Here is a 12,148-nt window from a genome sequence, read left to right on the forward strand (position 1 = left end):
CTGTCATTTTTAAAACCACATATAAATATAAAAAGGTTTCTAAATTCTGTACTTTGTTTTATTTCAAAATTTTGATTGTTTCCTTTTTGTAGTTGTTTTGCAAGATGATTAGATTAAAGCGTAAGATTCCCACTCAACTCTGACCCTTGTATGCTAGGTAAAAGCTAGGAACAGCGAAAAGGAGCTCGGAAAGTCACAGCTCCAACTGGGGAGAATTCTCCTGGCACAAAAACTGCAGAAGACCCCCTTGCAAGTACTGGCCTGAGGTGACGGTGGGGCTACAGCCCATATCACTGCGAAGATTCTACACCTGTAGACAGCCAGGGACAGGTTGCCATAACACAGACAGTTCCCCAAGACTGTCTAAATTATGCTGGGGTCTGTTCTGGAAGGGGCTTAAAGCCAAATAACGCTTCCTCCCTCTGGGCTGCAAGTTATGTGCTGTGCCTCTGAAAGGTGTGGTTAACCACAAATGATAGCATGATTGTAGCACAGGTAGGCCATACATGCACCAGTTTTTAATCTAGTTAGCACAGATAACAATAGCAGTGAACATAGGGCAGTATGAACCCTGGCTCAGGCCAGCAACAGAAGTACCTAACCAGGCAGGCTTCTTTCTGGGAGACTAGCCCCTGCCAAAGCTCATGCCACCACATCCTCACTACCACTGTTACCTGTGCCCGCTAGATTAAAGATAGCGGAGGCATGCCTACTGGGCTGCATTCATACCTTCATTTGCGATACAGACATATCCAAAGAGATGCCTCTCAGAATCTGACCTAAAGGCTTCCTTGACAGGGAAAAAATTTAGTCTGGTTGGTTTTTGTTGTTGTTGTTTTGGGTTTTTTTGTTGTTGTGTGTTTGTTTTTAATCAGTCTATTGATCCTAAACTCTTTTTGCTTAGGGACTATTACCAATTTATTGATAGGACTACATTGCAAGAAATGTTTGTGTCCAGAACAGGCTTAATTGAAATACTGCCTATCAAAATGGAAGTGTTGAAATCTCTCAGTAATATGAGTAGAAGATTTGAAAAATCTCAATAGTCCTATGCTGTTTGAATACAATGCAAAAAGAACTCTCAAATACATGGTCTTTCTCATTTGTTGTTTGTAATGGTACTTTTGAACTATAGTTTTCTTTTACTTAGTTTTTAAAATGTATTATATTTAGAAAGTATAACCTTGCAGATATTTCTGTAAATATTAAGAGTTAAATCCTGACCCCATTAAAATCAAAAGCAAAACTACTGACTTCAATAGAAGCAGGATCGGATCCTAAATTCATATTACTGCTTTTTATAATCTTGAAAAAAATATGAAATATTATTTTTTTAAAAGCAAAATTTTTTGCACACACAAGAATTTAAGCTTTCACGTTTATATTTGCAGATTATTCTAAGAAAACAGCCACTGGTACCATTGTAATTCAGGTTGTGGATGCCAATGATAATTGTCCAATCATTGTGACTCCAACACAGACTGTGTGTTCAGATGCAAAGTTCTTCAGTTTTACAGCTGAGGATCGAGATGCTTATCCAAATAGTGCTCCCTTCACTTTTACTGTCATTGATGAGCCTGAAGGGATGACAAAGAAATGGGTAATTGGAGAGACAAATGGTAAGAAAGTATCAATTTGACTTATAATAAACATTTTAGTAAAATCTTTTTCGGTTCTTTGCAGTTCTGCATTTATGTCACATTTTGTTAACTCTGGTCAAATCAGAATTTTAGGGCTTGATCCAGCCAAAAAGGATGTGCACATCTGTGCCACACCAGGAGAAGCATCAAGCGTTTGAAGTTTGCCTCCTCCCCCTTTCATTTCTAATGGCCATAGAATACAGAATTATGTATTTTGGAGTTGAAGTGGTTCTGTGTAACCTGATCACCTGTATATTGTAATTGGGCTCTTGCGAATGATGTTGGGACTAAGACCCCTTCCCTCCCCCTGTCCCCACAGCATTCAGGTGACAGATGTTCCTTTCTGCGTGACTGAATTTGCAGCCATATAGCTGCAGTCAGCTGCAGGGCTCACATTCCTGAATGGCAGTTCAGGAGCTGAGCTATGGAGAAATAGGAAACTGCCATGCACCCTGCACATCAACTAGATCCTTAATCAGTTGTCCAAGATACTCCAGTACTTTAGGGGGAGGAAGAGGACCCTCACAACGATGTCCATCCGGGTGGGGAGTCCTACTTTGCAAGAATATATTTGCAATATGAAGTTGTGTCTGTACTCGGATTTGGGTGAGGCAGGAGCTCCCCCATTCACAGTCTATTTTCTTTAACCACATCACAATGTGATGAGCAAGGCAGCCTCTCTCTGCATGCTGCCACACCCAAATACCCGTGCAGGTACTTAGAAGAAGTGCTCCAAGTAAATCAAAGAGCTCTTTTGCTCAACTGCTGATCCTCCACTTCCTAGGCAGCTTTACAATTCACCACTACAGAGCTTTGCCAGAGGGCTGCCAGAGCAGAGTAACACCTCTCCAGAACAGATTAGCTTGCCTGCTGCCTAACTAGCATTTACAGTTGCTGTAGCCCTGATAGCGGCAGCTACATTGTTTTGGATGGTATTTAAACATGTCCGTATTATCCAGAATCAGCCCCGCAGTGCCAAGCCCAAATAATACACGATCTCCATGAGGGCCTGACTGGGGAGAGATCCTGCAAGCACTTGTGCTCACATCTAATCAGGAAATGAGGGCGAATCCTTTGATTCCCATACCCACTTCAAAAAATCAATGCATACAGACATGTTGCAGAGCTGTTCTTCATTATACCTATAGGGATACTCCTAGGAACCTGCTCCCACCTTCTCAGCACAATTGCAGTGTTTCCATTATGTCAGGACCCTTCTTACCTTCTGAAAGTGGGAGAGGACTAGACAACTGTAACTTGTTATAAAGACAAATGGTATTTTGTGGGGGTTCATACAGACAATTCAACTTTTAACCAGGCTTTTCCACAATCTATAGAAATTTAGAAATAAACATTGGTTATATTTTGCCAGAGTGTGAATTATATGATGAAAATAGCAATTGGTTGTGAATTAAAGTCAATTCTATTGCATTGGTAGAATTCTTTTTTGTTTTTCTTTAGTAAGAGACTGTGATTTCTAACTTTCTCTCTCTACCCAGTTCTTGTTTCACTGATTATGTTTTTCCTTTACCATGATCTTGTCCCCACAAAGCAACAAGCATGCAGCTGTTACTACCACAAGATGTAAAGCCCAGCACAAATCAAGTTCAAATTTTAGTGAAAGATATGCTAGGTTTAAGCTGTCCTGAAAAGCAGATCCTTACACTGACAGTTTGTACGTGTGTGAACGGGCATTCCTGCCAGGACAGACAAATCGGCTCTTCAGTTGGGCTGGGAGCTGGAGCAATTGCACTAATTATCTTGGCAATTTTATTATTGCTACGTAAGTAACCGTTTTATGTTATTTCTTAAGCACTGCATGTTCTATTGGTACAATACAAAACACCAAAGAAGAAATGGTCCCTACCCCAAGGGGTTTATAATCTGAGTATACTTTGTGGGTGAAATCCTGAGTCCACTGGAGTCAATGGCACCATTCCCATTGACTTTCAGTGGGGCCAAGATTTCACCCTGGAAGTATTAGAACTAGTATGTGGCAACAGGAAACTGTTTCAGTCTTTCCAGTGGCTTTTAAACAAACAATTAACATTTGCTTATGATATACTAAAGGACAGATGATAAAGCACTGAGAAATCCTTTTGGTTTTTCTTAGGGCTCCTCTTCTGGTCCAATGAATCACCACCAGGCCCTTTCTATTCCCTTCAGATAACGTCACCAGGGCTGCCCCTCTCCACTATTCTGGCCCCTTTTCAAAGTGTCAACTCTTTCCTTACTCCAGTAACACAGCTGAAAACACTTGCTGAATGGGGTGGAATCCTCTACTTTGGAAGTGGCAAGATGTTGTGTATATCAAGTCAGCTATTTATAGCAAAAAAAAAACTGGAGGAGGTGGACTTAATGGTATTTATGGCTCAGTGTGGCAAGGTGGTGACTTTAGTGGGACTACTTATATGTACATAGTTAAGCAAATGCATGAGTATTTGCAGAATCAGACCATAGTACACATTCATTATCTATTGACCATAACTAAATAAACCCTGTATTCTATTCCTGAATTTCTAGAAAACTTGCATCTACCCTGTGTGCATGTTCACATAGTCCAAATGTTTATTACCTAACTACAGACAGTTACCTAAACATGATTTGAGTTCTAGTTATCAGACATTTAATGATACATTGTGGTTCCCCTACAGTTGTGCCACTCTTATTGCTGTTTTGCCATTGGGGATCTGGTGCTAAAGGATTCACAGCAATACCTGACAGTAATGAAGAGATGTTACATAAATGGAACAGTGAAGGGGCAGCACCCGAAGACAAGGCAAGTGTACCTTAGCCCAATATCATCTTTGTTTTCTTTTAATTTAACTATTTCAGTTTCCCGCTTGGTGTCAGTTTTAGATTGTGGGTTGAGATTTCAAAGCAGTGCAGGAGATTTAGCTACACGTTAACATTAATTACTTAAAAAAATTGTGTGGCTAAATTCCATACACCGCTCTAGAAATATCAACCAAAGTGTCTAAATTGCAAAGGAAAAGAAGAGTGAAATAATCAAGCAAATAGTGAGTCTCACAGTTCACGACAATTGCACCTGTATTTCCTCCTCGTGGTCTATCAGTGGCACCTGCTCTTGGGCTTCTGGCTCCCCATCCATCACGTCTCCTGGGTAGAGACCTGCGTCTCCCTCCCTCCTAAGGGTTTTTTTTTCCCCAAGCTGCGTAGTTCCCTGCCTACACTGTGAGTTCTCCAGCAAGCCAGACTGTCTAACAGGCTATGACCAGTTGCAATGGCCCAGTTATAAGTTACCACAAGCTTTTCCTAAGCATGCACGTGTATTCTTAAGGTGAAAGCATTCCGGGTGCTTTTATTGTTTTTACTAATATGTTTACCAGAGTTCACCACCCCCTGTCCCCAACAACTCCAGTAGTAGCTCTGGTAAATGTCACTCCTTCAAACCCGTCCACAATGATTGGGCGCCCTCTCCCTCCTACCTAACCACCTTGGACAAAAGGTCATGTCTGTTTGCTGGATCAGAAAGAGGGCCCTGAGAGTCAGTGTAAACTCAGGTTATTTATTCAAAAGACCTTTGTTGTCCTTTGGAAAATCCAGTTTGAACCAGTATATGTGAGCCTTTGCAGATGTTGGTACTTCTAGGGAGGTGTTACAACCTGAGTGAATTTGCCGAATCATCCCTCGCTGTTCTTAATTCCTGGAAGAGCTGTGGTCATCCTATCCCATGGAATTGCATACAATCCTGGGCCCACAATGACACCTGTGGGGGATTTAAATTTATGTATTGCAGGAAATTGTCACATCTGCCATGGTGATACTATTTTTCTGAGTGGAAAGTGAGGAAGGGGAGTGTGGGAGAAATACTGGTGCGCCCAGTACCTGAACCACAAAAGAGTTAAATATTTGCATTCACTAGGGGAAGTGTCAATTCCAATCAGTGGGTGTATTAATTCAGCAGAAAAATGGTGTAATGGGAAGCTTCACAGCCTCTTAGTTTGGATACAGCCCTCAGACTTTAAATTAAGTGCCCAGTGCTCCCTTTCAGTGAGGTATGGAGGAGAGCAAATATGATTTAACTAGATCAGAAATGGCTGCAAGGAGGAGAAACTGAGGAGAATAGTGAATACTTGGCATGCTGGCTGCCCCGCAAAGCCCCAGTGTGTCTACTGCATAAGGCTGAGGCTCAGGTGGGGTCTGTGGAGGACGGGTGAGTAATTACTAACATTAGCATCCTCTCTCCTGACTCTGGTAAATATCCAGGTGGAATCAGTGGGGCATTAGCTTTTCCTTAGCGACTGCATTCCCCTTGGAAAAGCTGCTGTTGAAAGAGAAAGTGGCAATATGGGCAAGCTGCCATGAGAGAGAAGAAGAGCAGGTAGCATCACAGAAGGGCCAGCAGACCCTGCAGAGGCTCTAGGATCTGAGGGTTTAAGGTGCGGCATGCGATCACGTGCCTTTCTCACTGAAAGGAGCATTTGGAAAAATTTTGCCAGGTGAACTCGCTGGAGTTTCCTGCTGTTTCTTACTTCCCCTCTCATTGGTTTTAACAGGGGATGATACAATGTTGCCCTAAAATGGATTTTTTGAGCTTCCTTGGCTCAATCATTTTCAGGGCACGCTTTGCCCTTTGTAACAGCGCGTCTAACGCCAAATCAAACAATCATGCCAACCACCTTCCTTCTGGACTCCACTCAGCCCAACTGCTTAGAGAATTCCACGTGCAGCACAGAGCACATTTCATGTTGTATTTTAATTATTGTTTTAGGCAGTGCTAACCCTCATCGCTCCCACTGCATTGGACTACTCAGCAGGAAATGTGCGTAGTGGAGCAGCAGCAGCGATTGGTGCAGGGGCAGTTGGTATAGGAGGAGGCAGTTCTCAATTCCATATTGAAGAACGCTATGGTAATGCTAACATGAGCAATGGGAGATGGGAAGAACAAAGACATCTTTTTTCTGGTGCAAAATATGGAGCCATGGCAGCTGGTGGGGCCATGGCAGCTGGGGAGGCCATGGCAGCTGGCGGGGCCATGGCAGCTGGCGGGGCCACGGCAGTTGGGGAGGCCATGGCAGCTGGCAGGGCCACAGCAGCTGGGGAGGCCATGGCAGCCGGCGGGGCCATGACGATGGGAGCTGGAGGGACCATGACGATGGGAGCTGGAGGGACCATGACGATGGGAGCTGGAGGGACCATGACAATGGGAGCTGGACGGACCATGATGATAGGAGCTGGACGGACCATGACTACGGGAGCTGAAGTGGGCATAGATGAAGAATTTTTGAGAGGCTACTTCAATGAGGTAAGAATCCTGCTTGAGAATATCAATATATTAATGTTATTTTTTTTAAAGTAAGTAAATCTTGTGGAAACAAGTTGTTAAAGGCCATTAATTCTATTTCAAACCTAAAAATATTTTATCAGGATTTTTTGATATGCATTTTGTTTTAAAAGACGATTAGTCTTCACAATCTGCCATGTTTTCCTTAGGCCCAATCTGGCAAAAGACATAACCATGTGCCTAGCTTTATTTTGGCTTCAATAGGATGATTGCCATGAGTAAAGTTACACACATTAAGTCTTCGCAGTATCAGGGCTTTAGTGTTACACAAATGCTACACATTTAAAACAGAATGCACTGTTTTCCAGTTTGAGCTATTACACCTTGTATAAACTGAATGATTTGAATACATCATAGAAATTATTGATGAAAAGCATCAATTAAGTTTTCTAGCTCATCTCCAAAAGAATTAAGGGATATATTTTTGGGGAGATGAGGGAAGGAAGAGCATAAATGGACACCAGTGTAATAATAGTGATTTGCTCCAAAAAAGTGACACATTTTTAAGGGCACTGAAAATTTTAAATCACTCTCTAGTGAGTGCAAACTGGTTTTAGCTACGGTCTCTGAATCTTGCTGATCATTTTAGGGGATTTAGTCAAATTTTCCCATTTGCTTTACATTTTTTCCTCCACACCATCAATTGCTCTGTGAAATATTCACTTACAAAGAGGAATCAGCAAACTGACTGTCACCAACTGCTGCCACCTACACAAACTGAAAGAAATCTTCTTTTCTTCGGTTATAGTATGTTGAGGGTAAGTCTGTACTACAAGATAGGGCTATGATTCCCCTGCTCATGCACACATACTTGTACTAGCTCTCCCCAAGGTAGGATGAAAATAAATAGCAGTGTAGCCAGGGTTGTATGGGTAGCAGCAATGGAGGCAAGTATAAACCCACCAGTTTCAGGTGGGTTTGTAATCAGTACAGCTTGTGACTCTGCTGTCACTACCTGTGCTACCATGGCTACACTGCGATTTATACTCCTCCTAGAACACTGAGAGCTAGTGCAAATACGTGTATGTTAGCAGGGCAGTCACACCCCTAGCTCATCGTTTAAACGTGGCCTTAGATGTTACTTATAACAATCGTGAGTAAAAAATGTTCCAACAAAAATGCAGTTGTTTTTTAAAAGTTGGTAAATGACCCTTTAAAGTTTTGAAACAATATTTGTTAAACAGTTTTTGTTTGCTTTTGTTTCCTTTATTTTAGAAAGCTGCCACTTTTGCTGATGAAGATGAAGCTCAACTAGCAAAAGACTGTCTCTTGCTTTACTGTCAGGAAGAAGCAGGCTCCTCACATGGTTCCATTGGCTGCTGCAGCTTTATTGAAGATGACTTGGATGACCGTTTTCTAGATGATTTAGGAGATAAATTTAAGACCCTAGCAGAGATCTGTCTGGGCAAACATGCAGAAGTGGAAACCAGCCAGCATAGTTCTCATGGGCTGCAGGCCAGTTACACAACTCTGGCTGAGGTTTCAGGGATGCAAAGCATAAGAGGGCAGACCACCATTTCTGGACCTGGAAGGCAGGAGCGTATACTAATCACAGACCCCCTCTTTAACCAAACAGGCTTAGGTTTGGAAGAGTCTTCTACCATAAGTAAATCTTCAAACGTCACAAAATACAGCACTGTGCAGTATACTCGCTCATAAAATATATATCCCTCAGACAGCTCTGTTAGGCATCATTTATATCTCTACCAGCAACACTGGCAACTTTTTAGTATCTCAAGATCTCCATTTTCTTGTGCTTTTAAAAATAGACTGCATTTTCTTACAGTAGTTTCTGTAAATAAGAAATATGACCAGGGAAAAAAGCAGCTGACTTTACAGTGTTTTATAGCAATGCTTTCAAGGTGGACAATTAATAGGAATAATGTTTCCTTGTTTTTTCCTTCTACTACTGTATAATTTATCACATGTAAGATAATGATGGTGAAGGCTAAACCCATCACCCACATGCAGAGAATGATATAATTAGAAAGCCAGAAAAGTCTTGAAAAAAATTGTAATGACCAACTAAAAATGTTGTTAAACTAAATTTCTATGAACTGTTTGTCTCCTGTGTTCTAAAGTGTCTTGCAGGCACTCTGGAACTTAGTCATCAATTTCATTCCCTCTCATCTAAAAGGGCCAGAAACAACTTTTCTCCACAGAGATGGGGACTGTCTGTATATGCAATATCCCAGGCTCCAGCAGATTTACAAATGGAAGAATTTGTCAGAATTTCAGAAATAATTTGAGTCAGATAATGATCTCTAGCTGTGAGGTGCACACTGCCTCAGAGCTAGGAAAACCTGTTCCTGGGAATTCACCCCAAAGAGCAGTAGGTTTGCTGGTGTTCGACACATGTTCACCTCACATAGGAGGACCAGAACTTTCGACTTCTAATCTGAATTTTGATTTCTGTCCCATCTTTCCATTACATAGTTACCTTTTTAAGGAACATTTAATACCATGGCCTTGAAAATAACTAAACTTGAAAAAGATAAAACTGTTTAACATGTTACCTTGAAAAATTAATTTCCATTGGGTAGGGATGATGTCCTTAGCCTCTGTTTGCCAGAAGCTGGGAATAGGTAAAATTCCTGCTGACTTTACTGCTTCATGCCTGGGGCCTTGCTTATATTTGGTGAGAAATGAGGGAGCTCACTACAGTTTGTACAGAACTTTCAGTTAGTCATTTCATTTTTTTCTTGATATTTAAATGTGGGAAAAAGGGAAACACATTTACTCAGAAAAAGGAGGGGAAAGTAATGTAGTATGTATATATCTGAATGTAAATGCTTATTTTTATGAAATTTGGGAAAACCCAAGTGAATTTTGTTTAAAATCTAAGCTGGAAGGTACTATGAATAGGAGAAGCCACCTTAATGCTTTTTGGAACAGATATGGTACAGTAAAAATATTACAAGGGTTGTTAATTACCATTTAATTTTGCATGTGAAAGATATGGGACTGGTTAAGTGAAGCAGATGTATAAGTATGTGAAGAACTGGGGTCTTCGATTGCAGAGATAGAACTTCAGTGGTTCTGATTATTACTTTCAGTTTCATTTCAGTTTCCATTTCTATCAAATTTTCATCCAATTGCATTGTTGTGTATTGCCATATTATTTTCTGCCTGAATTTTTTTTAAACAAAGATATATTTGAAACAGGGAAAAGTGTGTAGAAAGCAATTTAAAACAGAAACTTGTATTATATTTAAATAAGAGAAATATGAAAATGAGAACTATAGTCTTTGTTCATCACGGGTAGGTAAGCACTTGCCTAATTTAAGCACATGAGTAGTTCCATATAAGTCAGTGAAAATACTCATGTGCTTAAATTTGGCACATGCTTAAGCACCTTGCTGAATTGGAATCTATATCTCTGGTTTTATGTGGCATAAACTTGTATTTCATTCCAAGCATGAATTTTGAATGGATAACTGCTCTTTTTTCCTACAAGTAGAGGAAATGGATTTATGCTGGTTTTATATGTGACCTTTTTTAGGGTGACTTCTATATTTTTATGGAACTTCAAATAAAGGAAGATGCTGATATTGTCTTTTTCATTATTTATTTAGTTTAAAATACAGCCACTCAAAACAAAAATAGTGACCTTTTTATTAACCTGTTTTTTTAAAATTCCTTCAGTTTATAGTAATGAACGCTGGGTTTTTCAAAGGTGAAAAGTGGCCAGTGCCCAAGTCTCAGTGAAACTCAATAGGAGCTGCGTCTCCTACACACATGCTTTTGAAAATCTCACTCTACCTAGTTGTTGATAATATTACTTAGCACTGATCTAGAGCCCACTGAAGGCACCAGAATGCTGCATATTGACTTTCATGGTGTTTGGCTCACAACCATATAGGAGTTTTACATTTTCAGCACACTTTACAAACATTAACTTTTCATCACAACACCTGCTGAACTGGTCATTATCTTCCAGTTTACAGCTAGGGAAATTAAGGCACAAAGACTTGAAGTAACAGGATGATAACACAGAAGATCCTGATTCCGTGTGTGTGTGTGTGTGTGTGTGTGTGTGTGTATAATATATATATATATTCTGAATTGCAGTTTGTCAACAATCATTGTACAGGATCTTGTGACGAATGCTGTGAATAGCTCGTTTACTTTTAATTTAAAAATCAACTTGTTTCTCACATTGGTTTAGGCAATCAGAAATTAGGGATTAAAAAGGACTGCTGATATAACTAACTTCCAGAAGTTCACAATCACAACATCTAACCAAAAATTCTTTTTTTTTTCTTTCTTCAGAGTTCTATGGGGAATTATTAACTTACTCCATTTTCTCTTAAAGTTTATTGACTTTACATAACAAATGCACAGATGTCTGAAGTGCAGAAAAGCAGATATTCAGAGCTAATCGGTATTGAAAGACTGGTGGTTCATAAATTTAATCAAAGTTCTGTATAATCAAATAAAGATATTTGCCATTTCTATATTGCATTTCATTCAAGGATCCCTCATTCACAAAGAAGTTCAGAGAGTTTTTCCAGTAATTACCTTCAGTACAGAGTGTGTGAGTTGCCTACCACTTCTGCTACTCTTTTTGAACGAGAGACATTTTAGCCAACATTTTATATAATCTCTGCAAACTTTATTGCAAGCAGAACATCTACTAGATTTGACATTTTGATTCGGATAGATCTTTGTGTATCTGATTATACTGTGGGAAGAATTTACAAATTTAGATGAATGGAAACATATGGTCAGTGTTCAGCCACTTGTTAACTCTGTATCTGGGACCACATACGCATGTATCTTTATTCAAGATCCCTCATTCTGTCTTTAAAGATAATACAAGAGCTCTAATTTTGTTATCTAAAACTAACCAGATAGTCTTCAGAACACAATTATATTGATGAAATATCAGTGGCAGGAGCTATAATCCAAATTATTGTTCAATGATTTCGTTTTCTGGACAGTATTGACGAAGCACATCGTAGTTCACAAATGTAACAGGAAATCTACTCTAATACAGCAAATTAGCCGTGTGCGCTTAGCAATGCAAGAAGCTTGAATATACTGTGTTCAGAAGGCAGACATCTTTAAGTAAACCTGTGTTCAAAGAGAGCTCACACTTAACACGTCAGGAGCTGACATCTTTCCTTCTCAAATGTCCTTTATTTATCAATAATGGGGTGTCTATTCTAGTCCTTGTTTTTTAGACTCACAACTTTGG

At 40.0% G+C, this 12,148-nt stretch overlaps 1 protein-coding gene across 2 annotated transcripts in view; it reads left to right on the top strand.

Moving 5' to 3' along the window:
* Nucleotides 1-10,497, top strand: part of DSG2 (desmoglein 2) — a 45,309-nt gene extending 34,812 nt beyond the window's left edge. Inside the window, exons 11-15 of one of the 2 annotated variants that reach the window (XM_034762818.1) lie at nucleotides 1,392-1,619; nucleotides 3,193-3,423; nucleotides 4,295-4,419; nucleotides 6,376-6,909; nucleotides 8,164-10,497. In XM_034762818.1, the coding sequence (XP_034618709.1) occupies nucleotides 1,392-1,619; nucleotides 3,193-3,423; nucleotides 4,295-4,419; nucleotides 6,376-6,909; nucleotides 8,164-8,607 (1,562 nt within the window). In that variant the 3' untranslated portion in view covers nucleotides 8,608-10,497. The remainder of the gene's footprint in view (nucleotides 1-1,391; nucleotides 1,620-3,192; nucleotides 3,424-4,294; nucleotides 4,420-6,375; nucleotides 6,910-8,163) is intronic. The other variant, XM_034762819.1, reaches the window with a different exon arrangement.
* Nucleotides 10,498-12,148: the final 1,651 nt, after the last annotated feature.

The sequence above is a fragment of the Trachemys scripta genome, chromosome 2, assembly GCF_013100865.1.
Source record: "Trachemys scripta elegans isolate TJP31775 chromosome 2, CAS_Tse_1.0, whole genome shotgun sequence".
NCBI lineage: Eukaryota > Metazoa > Chordata > Testudines > Emydidae > Trachemys > Trachemys scripta.